The following is a 23,917-nucleotide window of genomic DNA, read 5'->3' on the forward strand; positions in this document are numbered from 1 at the left end:
TTGGATGAACTGTTGTTGGGGATTCTTTCTGAGCCTTCTTTGGTCCTCATCAGCCCTGGCGATTAAAGGTGGACATAATTGGGAATGAATGCTAACGTCACAGACCCTCGGTGTTTCAGCAGGGAGACATGACCCCACCATGTACCTGACTGTTTAAACTCATTGGGGACAATACAGCGGACAAAATGGGGGGCAGTGCTGTGGAGGGTGGTCATCAGTTTGTTCAGCTGCTCCTGGGGATGGAGAAAAAAGAAAAACAGGAAGTAAGACTCAGCATTGGTATTATTGGGCAGTTCACACTCAGAAGTAGTTGGAGTTTAAATAAGTTAAAATCAGTGCTCAAGTCACACCAGCCACTTTTCTAGTACTCAGTAGCCACATGGGGTTAGTGGCCATCATACTGGACAGTGTTGAAGGGATCGTTTCCATCCCTGCAGAAAGTTCTGTTGGACAGAGCTCTTCTCAAGGTCCAAGGGGACATGATTTCTCAGAAACAAGGCCTCTCCTGATCCAGGGCTGGTTCATGTAGGATCTCAGTATTAGGAAGGACCACAGGGTCTGTGTGGGCAAGACCCTGCCTTCTATTAACCTCCCCCAAAGAGGGTCCCTTTTCCATGGCTTGTGACTGGTGAGGTGGCCCATTCAACTCGGGGGCAGCCTGAACCTTGGGAAATACTGAAGTTTTCACTCAGCCTTTCCTTGTTGACTGTACATCTGCACTCTGTCACAAATTTCCAGTAATGACCAAACTTTGTGGAAGTTGTGGTCAGCTCAGAAGTCCTGTCAGTCACTTCTTGGACACAAGGTCTTGGCGCTAATATCTTAACATTCTTTTTTTTTTTATTATTATTATTATTTTGAGACAGGGTCTTTCTGTGTTTCCCAGGTTGGCTCCAACTCCTGGCTCAAGGGATCCTCCTACCTGGTAAGCCACCTGAGTAGGTAGTACTACAGGCATATACCACTGCCCTGGACTGGGCATTGATATCTTTGTTTGCTGTGTTGTAAAAATTCCTTTAATTCTCCAGGTTTCAGTCTGAAAAGTATATAATTGGACAGGACCATCTTTAAGGGTCTTTCCCATCTGGTGATCCTATAATTCTGTGGCCTCTTTGGAAGGGAAAAAAGCCAGGTCTAGGGTTGCACACTTGTAATCCCAGTGGCTCAGGAGGCTGAGGCAGGAGGATTGCAGGTTTAAAGCCAGCCTCAGCAATGTAGCGAGGCCCTAAGCAACTTAGTGAGATGCTATCTCAAAATAAAAAATAGAAAGGGCTGGGGATGAATAAGGACCCTTGGGTTCAATCCCTTGTAAGAAGAAAGAAAGAAAAAAAGAAAGAAAGAAAGAAAGAAAGAAAGAAAGAAGGAAGGAAGGAAGGAAGGAAGGAAGGAAGGAAGGAAGGAAGGAAAGAAAGAAGGAAAGAAGGAAAGACTCTTTAAATTAAATAAGACACCTCTCCATTCAAAGGCAAAGAAATGAAATAAAACTGACCTTGGCTGTGAAAGAGCAGCCAGACCATCACACCACTGAAAGGGAGGGATAGGGGCACTGGACTCTAAGAGGCCTCTGGGCAGCACCTACTCACCCTGTAGAAGTTGGAGACTGTCATGAAGGAGGACCCTCTTTTCTGCTTCTTGCTTCCAGCTGAGGAAGAGACAAGCATGTTTTGCATCAGTACCCAGCATAGGGGCCAGTAGCACCATTAAGTATTCTGGGCTAAATCACATGCATTTTCTGAAGTTAAAAAAAAAATTTCTTGGGATGGCCAGGCACAGTGGCGCATGCCTGTAATCCCAGTGGCTCGGGAGGCTGAGGCACGAGGATCGCAAGTTCAAAGCCAGCCTCAGCAACAACAAGGTACTAAGCAACTCAGTGAGACCCTGTCTCTAAACAAAATACAAAATAGGGCTGGGGATGTGTCTGGCTCATGGTGGAGTGCCCTGAGTTCAATCTCCCTCACAAAAAAAGACTTTTCATGGGACTAAATGAGGTAAAACCCTCGACACTAGGAAAATGAAATCTGCCAAGGAGTGGGCAGATGGACTGACTGTGGTGTAATTGTCAGAGGGATGCTGTGCTCCCAGAAAAGCATGTAGCCCTTTGTACTTTAGGACTGGCACAAGGTCTTTGAGACTTTTCCCATGAAGGAGGAAGCATGTGCTTATTGGTGATGAAATGTCACTGAGCCCAAGAGGATTGGCATTTTATGCCTAATTGAGTGGCAATCCCTTAGGGCAGCTTCCACCCAGGATGTTCCCCTTTGGGCAACATGGGGGCTAGGGAGTAGGGCTGGGCTTGACATTTGCTTCAGACAAGAGAGTGGGGAACAAAAAATAAGCAAAGGGCATTTGGGTGTCAACCTTTACAAAGCAGCATCGTTCTGCCTAGAGCTGATGCAGGACCAGTGATCAGTTCAGCTGACGGAGGCTCCACCCTTCGACATCTTTCTATTGTAGGATCACCTGTGGCCTACCTTGAGCTTCTTGTCATTCATTCGTTTACTCGTTCCTCATTCAACAAGAGTTGAATAACAGAGTTTTATTTCCTTCTCCCCATTTTGGCTATTAAAGGGCAACAGACCAGGAAGACTGGACATCAGGAGAGGCCAGTCATACCTGCAGCCTCCTCTTCTTTGAAGAGAAGGGCCAGGATTCCCAGAGTTGATTTCTGAAACAAGCCCACCACTGTTTCATTCAGGGGGTCTTTGTTCTTCTCCAGCCAGCCCGTGATGTTATAACCAACCTGGAGGGAGGGGCAAATGCCAGTGGGTAAGCTTGGGGCCCAGCCTCCCCTTTCCAGGTCCTATACCTGGAACCTCCACCTAATGCTCTGCCTGCTATGGGATCCCAGGACCAGCCTTCTGTCCCCTCTCTTGGAGCTTTGGTTCTTGTCCTGATGCATTTCATGGTGTCTGGGATGGCTGAGTCCCAGTCTGAGCTGGGGACCTCATTATCTGGTTTCTTGGGCATTTGCAGTTTGTCTGTCTAGGACACTCCATCTCTCAGTGCTGCCCATGCACCAGGACTCCCTGGCTACTGTCTCCTGGGCTGTGACCTTTTGACAGCCACACTGAGCCTCCCCTAGTGTCAGGTCTTCTGGGCTTGCTGTGAGTGACTGGCCATGACAGGAGGAATCCTGACCTACATGAAGAAATCTCTCCAGAGGCTTCAGGTATCTCTTTTCTGAGGAGCATATGTTCCCTATGACAATGCTGTAGGGTCATTGCCTACCGGAAGGAGGCAGCCCCAGGATTGGGGGGCTCCATATATGCAGGTAATTGGACACGTACTAATTTCTGTTTTCCATTTTGCCATGTGGCCCCAGATCTTTCCACTGAGCACAGAAGACTCAAGAAAGTAGATGAGAAGCCACAACCTTTGGGTTTTCCATCTCCTATTCAGCATATCAACATTAATCATCTTAGTGCCTTATTCTAGGGCCTTGACTTTAAATAAATATTTCATTGCTATAAATATGGAATTCTTCTCATTCAGTGGGGAAAGGCGAGGACAGAGCACTGCAATTTGGCTCCAAGCCTGCTGTTTGCTCAAAGTGTCAGCCTGATCCATTCTGAGAGTAATTGGTGTTGTTATGGTTGATGATATAAAATCTTGGCTCTGATGCCCAATGCAATCATGGCTTTCCTGACAGTGCTATCCTCAGGCAGCTGTTTCCCTGCAGTTAAACCCACAGAGGCCCAACAAACTCTGTTGATAACAAGAGTGTTGGCCCTTCTAGCAATATCAAAATCCCGAGGAAATCAGACATGTTCTTACAAGCTGGCTGGACGAACATTACAACCCCTCTTAGTTATACAAATAGAACCTGAGTTCCTGACTGCACTTAATTTCCCTCTTTCCCAAGGACTGCATTTGTCATGAGTAAAAAAGCTACTCTACAGATGTCGCCTTATTGGTTTGGCTGTACCTGCTGTCAGAGGGACAAATTATTCAGTTGTGAGTAATTCATGGGCTCATGGAAGGTAAAGTACTGTCACTTCTGGCCAAGACTGACATTCGGCCATCAGACTGAGGGCCATAGATACTGTCGCATCCCTGGTAGGTTTGATGGCATGATCTACTGGTGGATCCCCAGTCCTTTGCTGGATTGCTTTGGAATTCTCTGATGGACTAGTGATGAGGAGGTAAGAGCCAGAGTCCATTTAATTGGCTATACATCATGGAAGGAACCTCTGGAGGGGCAGATCAGGTCCTACAATGCTGGGGGTGGCCAGCAGCCAGAAGGTGGTCCCAGAAGGCACCAGGCTGGAACTTACTGTGCCTGCATAGTGGACGAGCTCGAAGTGGGCCTCAGGCCCCTTGCCCTTGCCTCCCTTGGGCTTGAGGAAGTTGCTGGACTTGCCCAGGTGGTTGTCATACAGGGCTGCCTTGAACGTGGCGTCCGTGGCTTTGGGGAAGACACATTGCTCCTCCAAGATGGAGAAGATACCCATGGGCTAGGAGGGAAGAGGAAAGGATGGTGTTAGGAGAAGCCACAGAACCCCAAAGAGATCACACTAGTATTGGGCCAGGGACTAGTGGTGGAGATGAACCAGACACCCATGTGGAGGGCCAGGAAGCAGAACTTTAGGCAATGACAGGTGGGAACAGCTCCTGGTACTCCATGTCCTCATCTTCAAACACTACGGCCATTTAGACACGAAGGAGGCTGGAATCCACTGAATCCAACCAAAGGGGAGACGGAAGACTGAAGGGGCCAGAGAACTCCTCGAAAGCTAACCTATGGGAACAGTGGCCCTGGGCACACTTGACCTTCAGAAAAATGCTGGAGTCAATGACACCTAATGCCCTTCTTTTGATTCTCTTTTATCTCTTTCTACCAGGGGCCTCATGCTGTTCTAAGTATCTTTTCACACAAAATGAGGTGCTCATAAATGCTGTTAGGGACCTCATTTGCCCCCTATACATGGGAGGGGGGTCTGGATTTAAAAGAGGACTGTTGAAATAGGGCAACACCTAACCCCAAAGCTCAAGAATGAAGATAGTTCAGGCTCTGGGATAGGTGAACAGGAAAGTATTTGTTGGTGTTGAGAGGTGCGGGGATTGTGCTCACAGTCTGCCCTCCTGGGAGGCTCAGGCTGGGCCCACGGTGGAGACCCTTGGTTGCCTTGATGCCTAAATACAATTGGCCGAGGGTGAGCCTAGGCGATAGAATCAATCTTTCCTTCCCTCCTCCCTCCTTCCCTTCCTCCCTCTCTTCCTTCCTTTAAAAACAACAACAACAACAACAACAACAAAACTTCTAACATTGAAATAATTTCAGGCTTGCAATGTTGCACATATAACAGAAAGCCTTCCCAAAGACCCTTGACTCAGCCCCTCCTAATGTGAATTTAAACACCAGGTGTTCAATGATAAAAATCAGGAAATTAACATGAATATAATACTATGAACAGACTTTGTTCAAATTTCGTTATGTCCTTTTCCTATCTTTTTTCCACATTGAAATAAACAATATATATTCTTGAGGTCATTGCTAACTGCCCCAAGGCAACTGCCATCTTCCTATCTGCCCCAGTGACATCCTTTCCTGAGTCATGTCCCAGTTAGGGCTATGGCCTCTCTCCAAGCCCTTTCTCGGAGAAGCAGGTCACCTTTTCCAGCAGGTCGATGCAGGCCTGAAGGTCAAGGCCAAAGTCAATGAAGGTCCACTCGATGCCCTCCCTCTTGTACTCCTCCTGCTCCAGCACGAACATGTGGTGGTTGAAGAACTGTTGCAGCTTCTCATTGGTGAAATTGATGCACAGCTGCTCGAAGCTGTTGAACTGTGGTGGGAGGACAGAGAAAGGTCATCAGCCCAGGCTCAGAGAGAGCTGCTCCCAGGAGTGGGTAAGGAAGCCATGCATGAGCAAGGATGCGTGGAGGGCCCACCAGAATCAGGTATGGCCCTACATGCCTTGACACCAACCAGATCACCCTGCAGCCCAGTGAGATGTGATTCTGTTCCCCTTCTCTGTAGTGGGGATTCTGAGACCTGAATCCCAGGCACCTAGACTCTAGCCCACATGGTGAACAAAAATATATAGGGTCAGGCACAGTGGTGCACGCCTGGTTCCAGTGGCTCGGGAGTCTGAGGCAGGAGAATTGTAAGTTCAAAGCCAGCCTAAACAATGGCAAGGCACTAAGCAACTCAGTGAGACCCTATCTCTAAATAAAATACAAAATAGGGCTGGGGATGTGGCTCAGTGGTCGAGTACCACTGAGTTCAATCCTCAATATCCAAAAATATAATAATTGTAGTATACTGATAAGCTAATCCTGTCCCTTAAACCAGAAGACACTCTGATTTTGAGTGTTTGTCAGTGTCCATGAGGTAAATATTCAAGCGATCAACACAATGTCAACTTTCAGAAATCCTGAAATTCCTGAAAATTCAACAATCAGCTCTTGTGAGCCAGGACATGTCAGCTCTGGCACCTACTCATTCTATCCATTAAGTCTATACCATTCTTTTTTTTTTTTTAAGTTATACATGAACACAGTGTCTTTATTTTGTTTATGTATTTTTATGTGGTGCTGAGGATCGAACCCAGAGCCTCACACATTCAAGGCAAGCACTCTGCCATTGAGCCCCAGCCCCAGCCCATAGTCTATACCATTCTTTATGACTTGGCTTCATAGAAATGAGATGGAAATTTCTAGAGTCCAAAAGTCAGAGATCCAATGGCAATCTGAGATTGTCCCATCCCTGGGGCTCCCAGGCAAGAAACAAAGACAACCATGGTGAAGGGGAGCTCACAAAAGGATGGCCACCTCAAAGCAGAAACCAAACAGGAGGCCAGGCATACCTCAAAGATCTCGAAGCCAGCAATGTCCAGCACCCCGATGAAGAATTGCCTCTGCATCTTGGTGTCCAAGGTCTTGTTAATCCTGACCACCAGCCACTTGAACATCTTGTCATAGACGGCCTTGCCCAGAGCCCCGATGGAGTTGTTGCATTGCTCCATGTTCTGGCCTTTCTGCACAAACTCATTGCCTACTTTGACCCGGGGCCTGGTGATGCCCTTCTGGAGTTCACCAGAATTGAGTCCCATGAGATGGGCGACTTTGTCGGCCACTTAGTGGAGATGGAGAAAGTGAATGAGTGAACGGAAGATGGCGCCAAGACCCAGGAGACACCCAATACCTTCCTGCGTGGTCTTAGAAGGAGGAAAGGGAGCATGGGGGAGTCCCTGTTTTCTTAGATGGTTTCCATACTTTCTCAGGGTCAAGTGGCAAAGTAGGGGATAGAAACTGGAATCATGCTCTGACTCTTTCTCCCTCTTTGAGAAGATCTGTGTCTGACTGTCCAAGGAACATCTTGGTTACAGCCATCAGAGAGCCTGAGAATCCCCAACATGTCTCTGAAATGGCCACCAAGCTGGGAGAGCAGAGAACTCCTGCTGCCTGCCGCCTGACCCCTGTACAAACCCAGCCCAACACCTACCCTCAGTGGTGTCCACTTCAGCTTGCTCCTCTCTGGGCTTCTGCTTGAACTTCATGTTCCCAAAGTGCATGATCCCCCCAGTTAGCTTATAGACCCCAATCTTCTCATCTGCACTGAAGCCCAGGACGTCGAAGGCCTCCTGCCAAGCAACAGTCAGAGAAAACCACAAGACTCCTGGCTTCTTATTTCACACCATGGAGGTTGGGGCACTGCCACTGCAGGGCCACCCCAAGGGGTCACTGCACAGGGTGTGGGCTCTAAAGTCAGACACACCCTGAATGGGGAGAGGTCTGTTTTCCTCCAGGGAGTTCAGAACAGACTCTTTGCCATATGGTCTTTATTATTATTATTATTATGAGGATCTAACCCAGGGGTGTTTTACCACTAAGCTACAACCGCTACCCTTAATTTTTTTTTTTTTTTTTTTTTTTTTGAGGCAGGGTCTCACTAAGTTGCTGAGAGCCTCACTAAGTTTCTGAGCCTGTCCTTAAACTGGTGATCCTCCTGTCTCAGTCTCTCAAGTCACTGGGATTACAGGTGTATGCCACCGTGCCTGGCCATATGGTCTTTATTTAACCTCTCCACTCTCTGTTTAGCGATCTGCAAGATGGTAAAATGTTTAGTTTGGTTCTTGACACACAGAAAGTTTGGAATCAGGGGATATATTATTATTATTATTTTTTTTTTTATTATTATTATTATTATTATTATAACCACTGTTATTGTCATTAAGGCTTCATGCCAGGTACCAAAGAGGGGAAGGCCAAGATGAATCGGGAAACTATTCTATGGCCAGAAAGAGGACCTTCTACACAATACAGTCAGGAGCCATATAATAATGTTTCAGTCAGTGTCAAATCACAAATATGACAGTGGTCCTATAAGATCATAGTGTGGCTGAAAATCTCCTGCAACCTAGTAACACTGTAGCCAATGGAACAGTGATGCAATGTGCTGTTCACTTATTTGTGAAGATGCAGCGGTGCACACCAGTAATCCCAGCGGCTCAGGAGGCTGAGGCAGGATGATTGCAAGTTCAAAGCCAGCCTCAGCAACTTAGGGCGGCCCTAAGCAACTTAGTGAGACGCTGTCTCTAAATAAAATATACAAAGGGCTGGGGATGTGGCTCAGTGGTTGAGAGCCCCTGAGTTCAATTCTTGGTACCAAAGAAATTTTAAAAATTTAAAAATCCTTTCACGGTTATTTTGGAGTGCACTCCTTGTACATATTTAAAAAAAAAGTTCTCTGTGAAGCAGTATGTATGTTAGGCTGGTTGCAGCCTCGTGCATCTGTGTTTACTGCTGTCTTGATTGCCTCGTTTCTCTTTGGCTTGACTTAATTTCACATCACTTTGCTCATCATGTCCCTTGGAGCAATAAGCTATGCGCTATGTAAATACCAGCAGCCCGGGTGTGTGCTAGGCCATACCACCTAGGTTTGTACAAGAGCACTCTCTCATTTTCACCTAGTGCCTTTCTCAGAAGGTATCCCCATTGTTAAGCAATGTATGACTAATCCTAACAGGAGTCCCAAGTGCTTAGTGTCCTGAAAGGAGACACACAGGGGACTGGAAGGACTGAAGAGTCACTTCCAGTTGGGCTGGGGAGGAGGAGAAGTTGGACAACTAAGTCCTGTGGAATCCTAGTTCAAGTCTAAAAGAGAAACTCTACTTGCTACAACAGGCTGGGGATGAATGCCAGGTGCCACCTCAGAAATCTACAGGCAAGACTTTGGGCTGCTGTCTGACACTCCCACCCTCACCCCCACCTAGCTCTGGTGCACACCAGGCCCTAGAGCTTCTGTCCTGGTTCTCCCTCCTCTTTGCCAGCCACACCCACTCACATCTGTGATCTGCAGCTCTTCCCCGTCATCCATGTTGTCCACCATGGTGACACCTTGGCTGATCCAGTGGTATTCCTTGGGGTTGGGGACCAGCAGCAAACTCTCTGCCGAGAACAGCAAAGCAAGTTAGCAACTTGGTGACCTCTGGTTATTTTCTCTTTCATTTCTAATCCCTGTCTCTTAATGCCTTTCGCAGGCCAGCCGTGATGGTGGGATCACCCGGAGTCACAGAGGGACTGGAACAACATCACACAAGGAGCTTTAGGGCCATGAGAGGGCTGCAAGAACTTGGCTGTGTCCTCTGTCACTGGCCCCTAGTAGGCACCCAGTAGATAATTTGGGGAATAAATAAATTTATATCTTTCTCCCTCCTCTCCTATAAAAAGCAGGTCACATTCTAATGCAGAAGGTAACACAACGACGACCTTGAGCAACACCACCATTCGCATAGAGTGCACAGAGAAGGTTGTTGCTTTTACAAAAATGCATGCTCGCTTCTAGCTTCCTTCAGATGTGTGCCTCTCTTGGTCTCACATTTTTAATTGTTCACTTTTGGAAGAGGAGCTAGTACAATAAATATTCTCCTTTCATTGTATCTCTACTATATTAAAAAAATTACAGCACAGGAAGGAAGATAAATGATGGCTACCACTTTGCTCCAATGTTGGGGAGGCAACAGGGCTTGGTGGGGAGCATGGTAAATGAGAGAGCTGGTGCGGCAGCCAGGGGGCCACCACCACTCAGCTTCCCAGATTAGTAGGAGGACAGGCTCTGAGGTACTGGCTCTTCTGCTGTTCTAAGGGAAACCAGAAAATTGTTTGTTTTTTTTTTTTAATGTGAAATTTCCCAATTTCAAAATGTCATCCATTGATTTAAAAGTCCACTTGGTTCAACACACATAAAGCCTACCTGTGGGTGGGTTGTGGTACCCAATACCCGGGTTAGAAAGTGTGTGTTTGAGATCAAGTCGTCATCCCTCCTCCCACCTTATTTCCTGAGCAGGTCTGCCATGGGTTTCTGAGCATGTCAGTGCCTGCATGAGGGCGTCCAGTTGAGTGGGTGAGTTACTCTGTTCTCTAAGCTGTGCACCAGTGTGGGCTGGGTCTGTGGTTATGGCTCATGCAAGCACTGGTCCTGGGATAAGCATGGTCCCAGTCTGACCCCTGTGCTGCTGTCTGACCATCAGGCTCAGGGGCAGCAGGTTGGAGACAAGAGTCTAGAGTTTTATCTCCCAGGTCTACACCTTGGCCATGAATCACAGGCATGCCAAGGTCCCATCTATGAAATGGGCCAACCATGGTGTACAGTGACCCTCAACTCTTATAAGGATGAGAGGTACAAGCAGAACCTGGAGGAAGCTCCCTGCTCCCTGTGGTTCCTGTAACTAAATCAAAAGGATCACCACGAACCCCAGGGGCAACCCAAGACCTTTCGCACATGGGAATCCTTTCATATGGACAAGAGAGGAAACGCTAGTTCTGGGGCAGGCAGATGGACACAGGATCTTTACCGACAAGTTCAGGCTTCTTATTGGAGAGAATCTGGTAGAAAATATGGTAGCCTCTCTCCGCTGCCTGCTGGGAGATGACACGAGACTTCTCTAAGAGATCTGAAAAGCAAGGACACTGTATGTGAGGGCCATTCCACCTGGAGTTCAGGTCCATGGAAAGTGGCACTCCCGTCTCCATAAAGCCCGGTGAAATTGCCCTTGGGGGCTCCACTCTTCCTTCTCCCCAAGACACACAGCCTTGGGGGGAGCCTGTCTGCCAAAGAGGGGAGCCCAGAGCCCAGTGGGTCTGCTCGGCCCTTGACAGGTGGCCCTCAGAAAGGGCCTCTGATGCATTTTGTTTAATGCTTCTCTGTGGCTGTTTTGAATTTCTTTAAAAACAAACAAACAAACAAACAAAAAAACCACAATGATCCTTCAGTTTTGCTTTGTATTCAAAAGGAAAGGCTTCAAAAATGAAGAATCTCAAAAATGACACAGCTGGTCCTGCCTTGGAGGAGCCTGACTTACAGCTCTCGATGTCAGCTCCGGCCAGCTTGCCTGTAGTCCCAAAGTGGATTCGGATGAACTTGCCCTGAGCAGGAAGGACAGGGGAGAAGATGTGAGGGAGGTGGCTCATACTGTAGGACAATAGTCGGCTCAGATTGGGGACACTTGTTAACAGCCCCTATGGATTCCCAGGGGGATGTAACCAGGCTCTGTCTGGAGCTGTGATGTCCCGTGACAATGGGCAGAGAAGGAGTTGGACAGGTTGGAGCTAGATCTGGGGTTTGGGTCTTGGGTTATTTGTTGGGGAGAGGCACGCTCAGCAGGAGAGGCTGGGACCCTTTGGAATTCTACCTTAGAGGCCAGGCCTTGTGGAAATAGGGCCAGCCAACCAGGTGGCCTTCGGTTTCCTTATCAAGGGACATCCCATTCCTCTCTCGGACTGTGTCAGGACCATGAATAAACATTCCCAGGAACAGGCTTCTCCTGGGTCTCTTCTCCAACACCTCTTTTTCTCACCTGCCCCCACCTCTGCCTGTTTTCTAGGGTCCCTCAGCTCAATGAGGGGCCCCTGGGAGGCTGGGGTAGCAGAGGAGAGACGGGCTGGGATTGCTCTGCCATGAGCGGAACCTCAGGAAGTGGATTAGCTCACAGAACCCTAACCCTACAGCCACTAGCTCCAGAGTCTGAACAGGGACCCTCTCCTAGATCCCTCCATTCCTGGAGGAAGGTCCCCACCCCCAGCTTCCTGCTGCTATGAATCTCTGGCTTTCCTGCATGACTCCTGAGACCTTCTATCACCCTGTAGCCAAGTCTGAGCATTGGTGCCCTTGATCAAATGCAAATGGGTTCTGCTTGCTGATTAGATCCAGAGCCGTACTCCCTAAAACCTCTGGGAAGGAGATGCCCTGACTTGCCTCATCCTTGTCACCTTAATTTTCCATATTCTTACCCGGAATGGGCTCACCACTCCCACCCTACACCCCAGGGAAGCCCATGCTTCTGCTCACACTTACGAAGCGAGAGGAGTTATTGTTCCTGGTGGTCTTGGCATTCCCGAAGGCCTCCAGCACGGGGTTGGCCTGGATGATTTGATCCTCCAGGGACCCCTAGCCCAGAAAGAAACCCAAGAAGGGGTGATCAGTCATCTGTTGTCTGGAGACCCAGGGCTGAGGGGCTGAGCTTGCAAAGGGCAATGGCTTATGTGCACAGAACCCAGGAGGGGAACGACCATAGGGAGGCTGGGAAATCAGGGCTGGGGGCAGATATAGATCTTGCCCTGGGAGGAGGGCCACTCCTGAGAAAACCTGTCCCTCTGTGGCCCTGTGACTTGGAAGGGGACTGTCTGGGGACAATGACAACCTTGATTCTTAGCTATTGTTCCCATATTTTGCTGATGGTGAAAACACCCCTGAGTGAACCCCAAAACTTTTCTTCTCTGTATTTCTGCCTCCAAGGCTCTGCTATTCTCTGTCAGATTTTTAAAGCAGTCATTGTCCCAGGTAATGCTCCTTGTTGTCCCTGGGGGCAGCCAGGGCCTAAGGAGGCAGCTTAATGAAGAGACTGCATTCCCCTTTCTTCTCTGCCCCTATCCTTCTGGGGCAGGAACTAAGGTCTGTGGCTGCCTCCTCCTGGTATGACCCCAGCCAAATCACTTCTCTCTAAGCTCCGTCTCATCAACAGTGAAATGGCAGAGAAGAACGAAATGGGCTCTGCTACATGGTGCCCTTGACCCCAAATTTATCCGGTAGGCCCTACCTTCTTATCTGAGGACTGTTTTCCAGTTCCTCCAATATTGGCAAAGTACTGGATGACCTTCTTCGTGTTCTCAGTCTTGCCAGCACCAGATTCTCCACTGCAGGTGAAAAACAACAGTGGTCAGATGAAAGTAGGAGAGGGGTGTTGATCGTAGACAAGGGAAACCATAGAAAAGTACATATGCTATTCCCATCTCACGCCCTAGCCTGGACATTCAAGCAGGTGGGGAGGCCTGGGGGACAGGATCCTCCCACAGGTTTAGCAGGCACAGCCTCGGTGGCCCTGTCAAGCCCACTCACTGCCTGCAGAGTTCGTGCAAAGTCCCCCAATTAATTCTGAGAAGGCTTAATTATATGTGTAAGGCACAGACCTAATTATATGTACATAGACTAAGAGACAGAAGAGACACTTACGTGATTAGCATAGACTGATTTTCACGATCTGTGGGGAAGAAAACAGCAAGGAGGAAGATGTAATTAGGAGACATTTAGAAACTAGGCATTTGACAGTAGCCTAACCAAGCAGCCCTCTTTGAGTTGCACCCAGCTTCGAGAGTGGCCTTGTCCACACTTGGAAGCCAAAAACCCAGGATCCTGTGGTATCTGAGTCCATATGCCCATCTCTACATCATATACTTTTGTGGAAAGAGTGAAGAATTTACCAGCCACTCCATTTCTACCAGGCTGCTTTTTTCAGACAGAAAACTACCCAGTCACTATCAACATCAAGAGAAATGGCCATAAAAATCACCTAAGGGATCTGGGGCTGTAGTTTAGTGGCAAAGCACTTGCCTAGTATGTGTGAGGCATCGGGTCTGATCCTCAGCACCACATAAAAATAAACAAATAAAATAAAGGCATGCTGTCCATTTACAAGTACAATTTTTTTTTAATAACTTAAGGGAGACAATCTACCAGCAAAGAACAGCAAAGATCATACAGGTAATGGTTAAGAGTGTCAACCTAGCCGGGCGTGGTGACCAAGCCTGTAATCCCAGTGGCTCAGGAGGCTAAGACAGGAGGATTGTGAGTTCAAAGTTAGCCTCAGCAACTAGTGAGGCACTAAGTAACCCAGTGAGACCCTGTCTCTAAATAAAATACAAAATAGGGCTGGGAATGTGACTCAGTGGTTGAGTGCCCCTGAGTTCAGTCCCTGGTACCCCTCACCCCCCCCAAAAAAAGTGTTGACAGCATCCCATAGGTTTGTGAAGACAGGGCATAAGTTGGGGCTGCTGCTTGGTGAGTGTCCAGTGTACAGACAGGTACCTGGTACTAAAACCACGGGCAGCAGCTGCTGCTCCAGGTTGGCAAAGAACCTCAACTGGAATGGGAAGGTGGGGGAGTTCAAGGTCAAGGTTGGGATCAGGTCCTAATGTACTTGGAGCCTCAAGGGCCAAGAAAAACTTGTCTCCCACCCCCCTGGTACCAGAAGACCCCACCCCACTCACCCATGAGCATGTCATGGTAGGCATTGTCAGAGATGGAGAAGAGGTGGGGTGGCATCTCTGTGCGCTTCTTGCCCTTGTACATGTTGGCCACACGGGCCCCATAGATGGGCAGCCACCTGTAGGGGTTGACTGTCACACAGAACAAGCCCGAGTAGGTCTGGTGAAGAGAGAGAAGGAAGATGGTTAGCTGACCCTTCCTCCTGGTACCCTCTTCCCTCAGGTCCCCAGGGCCCCAGCCTATCTATCTCTGAGCAGACTGAGAGAACCACTGATTTCTCTGAGACAGATAAAGTGGAGAGCAAAAATCAATCTCTTCATCAAGCAAAACAAAACTTCTCCTTAATACTTATTTGCTTCATTTTCTTTTGGGTTAATTATATAAATAGGTAACACAGTTACTCTATGGACACATCATAGCAAAAAGTCCCCCCAACCTGCTGGGTGCCCAACTTTCTCCTGCCACAGGTAAGTGCTGCTGTTAAATTTTTTTTTATATATTTTCCATTTTGGCTGTGGATGTATATGCAAGCAAACTCAGAGACACATTCTCCCTGTTTTCCAAACAAAAATAATGCTCTATAATGCTACTTTATATCTTGCTTTTCCCACTTAATTATCTAGGAGATTTCCCATGAGAGTTCCCTGAGAGATTTCTGGTGTTTTTAACAGACACAAGAGTCTGTACTTTGTAGACCCAGGTCCCTTTTGGTGGGCAACTGGGTTTAATTTATTCTTGAAAAGAAACCCCAACTTCTCTTTTGGCTCCAAGACTGCAATTTTGTAAGAAATAGTTCCACTTAAAAAAAAAAAAAAAGGACAAAAAAAACCCAATGTAGTAAAAGAAATTATTGGAGGGAAGGGAGAATAAATGAGGACAGAAAATGGCCAAATCAATGGGTTTCCAACTTTCCCTTCCCTTTATTTGGTGGTCACAAAAACCTCCAATGCCTCTACTCTATGCCTCTTTTCAATTCAACCTCATTTGCTTCTACTTGACCTTCTACTTGAGCCCATGTGAAAATAATCTAAAAAATAATCTAAAAATAATCTAGAAAATCTAAAAAATCTAGTTTCTCTTTAGCATAGCTGTGATATGTTGAACTTTTAAAACGAAATATTAAATAGAACTGGAAGAAAAAGAAATGAGATAAAGAAAACCCATTGACGTGTCGAGAGCTTGACACACAGTGTCTCATGTTGGAACTGTGGCGCCACTGAGTCACTCTTTACCTCCAGCTCTGTATCAGCTGGGAGCGGGGCAGGCAGCAGCCCAGAAGCCAGTTGTGTCCCTGTCCTGGTCAGGAGGGATACCCGAGGGAAGTAGTTGGGGTTGAGCCCCCACCTGCCACGGAGGTGCTTTAATTTAAGGAGTGTCTCCCTGGCTTAGTCCCTCAGGCCACATTCCACAGAGTCTACAGTTCCTTAACCCAATGACATGGTGTGTCCACCCACCAGGAGCAAGGGCTTGACTATAGAATGGTCCAAAGTAAGCCTCAGCCCCAAGCTTGACCATCAAACCCACCAACATCCTCAGCCCAGGCTCCAGGATTAGCCAGGGATAGATGTAGTTCTTTCCCAGACCCAAGTTTCAGGGACACTCCATAACCTCCAGACCCAGAAAATGTCTGTCACAGTTTCCCAGAGATCTTTCAGTACCACTTGGGGCTAGGTGCTTCTATAAGTCTGAATCCAGAAGCAAAATAGTATTAAAGTAGGACAAGACCGGTGAGCACAGCAGCCATCTTGGCTATAACCACAGACCTGGGGAGGGGAGATCCCCAGCAACCCTGACTTTGCAATTAGGCCCCACCTCACTCATTCCTACCACATCTAAAGAGGAAAACATCAAACTTCCTTAGACAACCCACTGTGGAATTTAGCTACTGACACTTTCAGGAAAAAAAAAATCCTTTTGTCTGAGGATTTTTTTAGACACACTCAGCAGACTGCTTGTAGCTTGCTCTTCTCATCACCTCAGAAGAACAGAAACTGAACTTCTTCAAGGATGCAGTCTGTTGTTCTTTCTAAGTCCCCCAGGACTGCACTTTTTTTTTTGAACCAAAGATTGAACTCAGGCACATAACCCTTTTTATTTATTTTGAGACAGCATTCCACTAAGTTGCTTAGGGTCTCACTAAGTTGCAGAGGCTGGCCTTGAACTTGTGATCCTCCCTCCTTAACCCTCAGAGTTGCTGGGATTATAGGCATGCACTTCAGGCTTGACCCAGGGCTGCATTTAAGTCACATTTCCTCCATGTTTGTTGAAGAAATGGATGGATAGATGAATGAGTGGAAAGGTAGATGGATGGAGGGATGGGTGGATAGATCTATGAATAGATGTATAGATAGATGGATGGAAAGTTGGGTGACTGGATGGATGGATGGATGAGTGATTGGATGGATGGATGGATGAATAAATGGGTGGACAGATGGATAGAGGGAAAAGGACTTCTAATAAGATGTCTGAGGTTGTGGCTCAGTGGTACAGTGCTCACCTAGCATGCATGACGCACTGTGTTCGATTCTCAGCACCACATTAAAAATAAAATTAAAAATGTCCACCTAAAACTAAAAAAATGAATATATTTTTTAAAAATTCACTAGGGGGAAATGATATTTTTATTGGAGGTTTTGAGGGATTGGGAGACATGAGGAAGAAGATTTCTGGCTGAAAGTTTTCAGCTGTCTATGGGGATAGTGCCATCACTGAGTTTACTGAAAGCCTGAGGCAGAAGTTGTAACAACAACAAGACTATGATCCCTGTGCCCTCTTCTGAGTCATGATGTACATTGGGAGCTTGGAAGAGTACAGTAGCTGCCCCACCCCATCGAAAGAGGCACGGAAGACACGTTCCCTCCTCCATCCCCAAACTCTGTTACTCACATAGATCCTCATGTGGGTGTAGCGTTGGCGAAGATTGTCCAGGACACTGGCCTCATTCAAGAAGGTCATGTCTGCCATGTCACTGGCCTGGTAGAATTTGGGTGGGTTCATCTGCTGGATGTCATCCTTCTTCAGAGTGAGTGTCTGGAGGGTCAAGACACAGCAGCATGTGCATTAGGAAATAGGGCTTTCACAGCTAAGACAGCATCACAGGGTCCCACACACCCTCTGGTATCCTGGAAGGAGCTGGAGTGAGGTATCCAGGGGGTCCAGCTCCTGATCCAGACACATCCCACTATGTGACTTGGGATGGGGAAGGACTTCAGAGACCATAGCAGCCTTAACTGTGTCCCCTTTGAAATAGGGAAGACAATAGCTGGTTGTTGGGAGAATGATACAGACCTAAGTGGGGTCATGAAAAAAGACCTTGTGAGCTATCACATTCCCTCCCTATGGTGCGGAGTGCCTCTGGGCCATGCGTGCTTTGCCAGCTAAGTTCATAATGGGAGTTGATCAGAGTTTGCTCTTTACTCCCAGAGACACTTTGTAGAGATGTCTTTTGGAACTCTCCCTGGAGAGCAAGTTTAAAGAACTTTCCATTGAGAGAAGGGGGGAGGGGGAGGCATTTCCTTGCTCCCACCAAATCACCTTGAAGGATCAAGTTGAAAACAAGCAACAGAGAAGACAAAAAATGAAAACAGCAAAGAATGCTGTTGAATGGTATGTTAACTCCTGGGTGAAGCACCCTGATTTTTTTCATCTGTAAATGAAAACTAGCACCAGCTTTTCAGTTTCAGAATCTGAGACCAAAGAGGAAGACACGTGATCCAAAAAGCAAATATCTTTTGGTAGCTGGCAGCCTTAGATGTGAGGCCTGAACACATACTGGGATTTCTGGGACTTTTAATAATTTATGAGTACAATAGGCACATAATTTGAAGTCTTGACAGTTCTGGAAAATCTGCCCAGTAATGGACACCACCCCTCTGGAAAATCAAGCCGGGTTTTAATCAGAGTTCTTATTCAGTAGTTTCCAGATCTAAGGACCTCGCCCACATGCTTTGGGCTCCAACAGAGAAGGACTTTGGCTTCATCTTAGGGGCCAGGTGGTGAGACAGGCTCTGTTCTTTCTACCCCACACCTGGCTGATTGGCTTGTCCACTGCGGATGCTCAAATAAATTGATTGTTTTCCTTAAATTTGCATCCAAACTGCCCCAGAGGCCCTGCTCCTATTGTCCATTATTTCTTGCAACACTACAATGCTCTTCCCTTCTGAAAAATGTTTCCCATGAGAGTCAATCTTGACTTTCACGTTCAAACCCGCTTTATGTCAACTATGGCCTCTTCTCTCTGGTGTCAGGCCTCTCAAACGCAGGCACAGAGAGAAGGGCGGCATGTCCTGGTCATCAAAGATCTCTGACTTCTTTTATTTAAGAAATTAATCAAGGACTGATCTCACACTTCCTCTTGGGAGTTCACCATGGAGAACTGGCATAGTGATATGGAGGGGTCATGGGGATTTGAACCAAATAATTGGGATTTGACTCCAAGCTCATCACTTATTGTCTTTGTTACTAAGTTACTTAAAGACACTTTGTTCCTCTTTTCCCTCCCCTGTAAAATAGCGTCAATAAATCCTACCACATATAGTTGTCAAAAGGATTTCAAAAACTGTCAAGTGTCTTCCCAGGAATATGCCAAGCGGGAGGAAGTGAGTTAGGGGTTTAATAAACTAAATTTTCTATTTACTTTCTCAAGTCATACCTCATCATCAGACATAGTATGGATTAGTAGAGAAAGTGGTGTGTTGGTAAACCAACAGAGGGAGGTACATATGTAGAAATCCATGATTTTGTAGCATTTGCCAATTTCAGTGGTGAAAATACTTCCACCATGGTTGATATCAGATACCAAAGGTTTAACAATTGGCCATGAAGCCCTTGAATGTTTCCTGTTGGGCCTTTGTGAGCCAGCTTGGGTCTAACACATCATCAGCAGCAGCAGCAAGGGGCTTAGGAGCCACCACCTGTCACTCATGCTGCTGAAGAGCTCATTGAGCCATGGTTGTCTGAGCCTTGCCCTACATTTCTTATGTCAACATGGGACATGGAACACACAGTTAGACTGTATGTTGGTGGGATGTTCACTTTTACTCGTAGAAAATAAATTCCATGTATGAGGTGTTTGGAACTTTAAAGATAAATGACTATCATGACAGTCCCTTACATTCATGTATCCAAAGTACTTTCCTATATCCTATCTCATTGGAATCCCCAGTCTGATGGAGCCAAAGTTTAGTGACAGAAAGTGTCTTACCCAGGGCCACATATCTTGAGTATAGTTGAGTCTGGAATCAAAGCCAGGATAGGGGACTCAGGGACATCTACTCTTTTTGCCTGCTGAGTAAAAGTGTATGCAGCAGAGGCCTGAGTCCCTGCCATCCCTAACACTCGGTTTCTTCCCAGAGATTATTCTCCACTCACCTGGTTGGTGATCGTCTTCACAGTGACTTGGTCACCTTGTTCAGACTGGATCTCCCCAGCAATAAAGCCCTCCTTCTCGTCTTTGACCCAGCAGGACCTCTTGATGTCGTATGGCTTGTTCATGGCTTCTATCCTCTCCTTGTCAGGAGGTGCCAGGAAGGGCATTGGGTCCACATCGTCCCCACATTCCCCTTTGTACCCACCAGGCATGGCAGCTCAGCTGAAGGAGAATCAGGAAGGAATTGATGGCCGGAAGCAGGATTTCTCTGGGAGCTATGGAAGGAAACAGGGACAGGCTGCAGAGGCTGATTGACAAACTAGAAGGAATATCCTAACAGAGGTAGGGCTTGCTTACATCACTTTGGGTGTCTTGGTGATATTAAGTCTTCATAATCAAGAATAAAACATAAGCTAAATTACTCACAGTCATGTCCTTATCACTAACACAAAATGCTTCTGCATCTCTCATCATATGTTCCTCACATAAGGCTGTGAGGTAGGGATACAGAGAAGACTGGGCTGGGAGAGGTTAAATCAAAGCTATCGTTATTTGTTTGTTTGTTGTACTGGGCATTGAATCCAGGGGAAACTCTACTACTGAGCTACATTTTTATTTTTTAGCTTGATACAGGGTCTCCCTAAGATGCCCAGGCTAGCCTAGAACTTGCTAACCTCCTGCCTTAGCCTCCTGAGCAGCTGGAATTACAGGTGTGCACTAGCATACCCAGCTTAAATCAAAGGTTTTTAATCAAGGTTCAATGAATGGAATGAGAAACAATGATCACTAGGTGTTCACTTTCCTTCAGATACAAACAGAGACCACAAATCACATGGCCTATGCCTTGCTCCTCACAGAAATTACAGCTGTTTCCCTTTCATTTTAGAAAAGTCACAGACATGTCAAAATATTACCCTCACTTCAACTTTGAATCTATGAGACCCCTCAGATATTGTTATTTAAATCTATCTATAAAGAACATTCATTTTTAATGTCTCAGTAGCAGCATTCCAATACTATTGATTTCCTTTGCAGACCTGTGGGTTTTATTTTATGCATTTAAAATACTTATGAAGAGTCTCTGTCTTATGATGATTCAACTTGGAATTTTTCAACTTTGGGATGATACAAACCCGAACACATAGGCATTGTGCTAGATGATTTTGCCCAACTGTGGGCTAAAGTAAGGTTTTTGTGTATGTTTAAGGTTACGCTGTGATGTTGGGTAGGTTAGGTATATTAAACATATTTTCAACTTATGATATTTTCAATGTGTGTGGGCTCGGCAGGGTGGAACCCCATCATAAATTGAGCAGCCTCTCTAGTCTCAGGGTCTGTTGGCTTTACCAGATGTCAAGCATCTCTCTGGTACAAAATGCGGCCTGGATCAATGATTATCTCTCCTAAAATAAGGTCAGCCTGGGCTTATGCCTAGGTCCCTTGGCTTCTAAGCTCAGTTTGATTAGGAAGGAGGGGCTCTAGGGACAGAGAAGCCAGGAGCCTCCCCAGTTTACCTTGGGAGTGAAGAACCATCTCAAAGTCAGTGAGGTTCTGAGACCTTTTTCCACAATGCTGTTCTCAAGGCCAGGAGTACAGCCTCCATCTTTAAATAACCCAGTGGAAGATTGAGGGCTTCTGGCTGAACGTTGGGCCTCTGCTCTACAGTGCCTCCTCCTCTCTTATGGAGTTCTTTGATGTCTCCAAAAGAGGCTGAGTTGGGACAGGCAAGTGTGGAGGTCAAGCCAGACTCCTCATCTCCCTGAATCCCACACCTCCAAGGCTGAGCAGATCAGCTGCATGAGAAGAGGAAGTCGGGGGTGGAGGGCTTGTGCCTTCACAGGTGGGATGCCACCTGAGAATGAGTGTGGTCTCATTGGACAAAATGTTTCAACTTCGGGTAATAAAACCCGTAGAAATACCAAGGAAACAAAGGATATTAAGATACAATTACCAAAGTATTAAAAATTCACGATATAGTAATATAAATGCTTCTATAAAAATGCATCAAATAACATGATCTACAAACGCTGTTGTTTTGAAGCAATGGTGAGAATTAATGATATTTCAAGATACCTGCAACAATTGTAATCTGATACAAAAATAGTGACTTCCACTGCAGAGAAAGTCACAAGTACTGCTGTGGGACTGTGATTTACTGCCTGTGCTATGGAGGGTGGCAGATAGGATATGTTTCAGTTAAAGGTAGAGAAATCATGATGGATTCACTTGCTCATTGAAGACCCCCAAACTCCAGGCTAAGAACTCCTGCCAGCCTCTCCGGGTCTGTCTTCAGGAGCAAAGCCCTGGCTTCTGCTGATGGCATCAAAGAGTCTTGGCCCACCATCCAGACCTCAAAGTCACTTTGAGCATCTCAGTCCCCTTGTTGGGCTTTCCCCCTTCCCATTCCCCTACTGGAAGCTGCAATTGCTCAGCATAAACTTCCCTTTGTCATTTGTCTTCCCTGATAGAACAGCTCAATTACATCATCTTTTTGTTGTCTAGTTTCTCTGTTCTAGTAAACATAGATGAAACCAAAATCCACATGGAAAGGAAATACACATATCAGCAAAGTCAGGTTAAGTTCACTCAACTTGTTATTAAGACCAAACATCTACAGCCGGATGTGGTGGCATACACCTGTGATCTTAGCCACTCAGGATGCTGAGGCAGGAGGATCACAGATTGGAGGCTAGCCTCATCATCTTAGGGAGACCCTGTCTCAAAATAAAAAAGAGTTGTGGATGGAGCTCACTGATAGAGTGTCCTTGGGTTCAGTCCCCAGTACAAAAAAAAAAAAAAAGACAAAACATCTGCCCACATCTGGGTTTCTTTTTGGTTGTTCTAAGGGGAAGAATGGGGATAAGATATTCTCCTTTATTTATACTAGTTAGGAGGTGTATATAATATATACATATAATATATATAATTTTGATACATGGTCTCACTGTGTTACCCAGAATGGCTTCAAATTTGCAATACTCCTGCCTCAACCTCCCAAATACCTGGGCTTCAGGTATGCACTACTATGCCTCACTTTGCCCATATTTATTTTCTTTTTAATTATAGTTCTTTGATGAACCACAAGCTAAGATGCCATTGCTTTTGTCCCCTGGGACACAGGTCCCTGCAGCCAGTCACTTCCCCGAGGGACATGCAGGTCTCTGACATCATGTTTGGTCCCTTTCGGTGCCCACTGACCTCCTGCTCTGTCCTCCCGGGACCCCTGCATCCAAACCATTCCTGTCACCCCAGCAAAATAGTTTCTGGCAGGTGTCTCTAATAACCAAGAACCATGTTTAAAATTCACGAAACACAAAACAGAAAAAAATTAGCTCATGAGATGAAGGTGACTTCAGAGGGAAAAATGTCTTATAGAGTAAGTAGCCCTTATCCAGTGGACGTGGAGGGCAGCTCACTTGGAGGACTGAGTGAGAGTCCCCTCTGCAGCCCTTGGGGCAGGCTGGTGTTCCCAAAATGCTCATCGTCACTGCCCCTTGCTCTCCTGTCATCACTATGTCCCCTTTCCTTGGGAACTTCCTGTCCGTTCTCTATCGCACCCCATCCTGGTTTCCATCTCCCCCAGCAGCCCCACGGTACTTACCTGAGACCACACCAGAAGAGACTGGGTGTCCTGACGAGCCTGGCCATCCCCTTTTAAACCTGCCCAAAAGATCTGAGCCAGCAAAATCTTGAGAAAGAAAAGAACCCCTCAGGGCCCCAGTGGCCCAGCTGGCCTCCTCTTCCAGGGCCTGGCAGATGCTCCTGGGTCCCTGTGGGGGGATCGGTGAATGTCCTGAATCCAGGACATTTAGTTTCCTCCCATTGCCCTTGTGGGGAAACTGATGACCTCAGCCAGGGGTGCAGGCCGAGGGCAAAAATAGAACAGCTGGGTAATGAGTTTTCCTCTCAAAAATAAAGTTATAACTGCACCAAAGGAGGGGCCGACTCTCAAGGGGCAAAACCTGGGTTGACTCAGCTGCAGCCTTTGGCATGGCTGAGCCCAGGGAACCAACCGGCTGATGACTTGGTCCCTTCCACATGCTCGGGGCCGAAGGCCCATGTCAGCT

The 23,917-nt window shown here is 46.8% G+C and overlaps 1 protein-coding gene across 1 annotated transcript in view; it reads right to left on the reverse strand.

Moving 5' to 3' along the window:
• Myh16 (myosin heavy chain 16) overlaps positions 1 to 20,062 on the reverse strand; it is a 53,700-nt gene extending 33,638 nt beyond the window's left edge. The window contains exons 1-16 of the mRNA XM_076840325.1: positions 19,853 to 20,062; positions 17,369 to 17,512; positions 14,485 to 14,641; positions 13,451 to 13,478; positions 13,038 to 13,134; positions 12,296 to 12,388; positions 11,304 to 11,367; positions 10,797 to 10,895; positions 9,287 to 9,390; positions 7,445 to 7,583; positions 6,807 to 7,075; positions 5,613 to 5,783; positions 4,275 to 4,454; positions 2,614 to 2,740; positions 1,584 to 1,642; positions 146 to 233 (exon numbers count right to left, since the gene is read on the reverse strand). Coding sequence (XP_076696440.1) covers positions 146 to 233; positions 1,584 to 1,642; positions 2,614 to 2,740; positions 4,275 to 4,454; positions 5,613 to 5,783; positions 6,807 to 7,075; positions 7,445 to 7,583; positions 9,287 to 9,390; positions 10,797 to 10,895; positions 11,304 to 11,367; positions 12,296 to 12,388; positions 13,038 to 13,134; positions 13,451 to 13,478; positions 14,485 to 14,641; positions 17,369 to 17,512; positions 19,853 to 20,062 — 2,029 coding nt within the window. The remainder of the gene's footprint in view (positions 1 to 145; positions 234 to 1,583; positions 1,643 to 2,613; positions 2,741 to 4,274; positions 4,455 to 5,612; positions 5,784 to 6,806; positions 7,076 to 7,444; positions 7,584 to 9,286; positions 9,391 to 10,796; positions 10,896 to 11,303; positions 11,368 to 12,295; positions 12,389 to 13,037; positions 13,135 to 13,450; positions 13,479 to 14,484; positions 14,642 to 17,368; positions 17,513 to 19,852) is intronic.
• Between the last annotated feature and the right edge of the window lie 3,855 nt (positions 20,063 to 23,917).

Source organism: Callospermophilus lateralis, chromosome 19, assembly GCF_048772815.1.
Source record: "Callospermophilus lateralis isolate mCalLat2 chromosome 19, mCalLat2.hap1, whole genome shotgun sequence".
In the NCBI taxonomy this organism is placed as follows: domain Eukaryota; kingdom Metazoa; phylum Chordata; class Mammalia; order Rodentia; family Sciuridae; genus Callospermophilus; species Callospermophilus lateralis.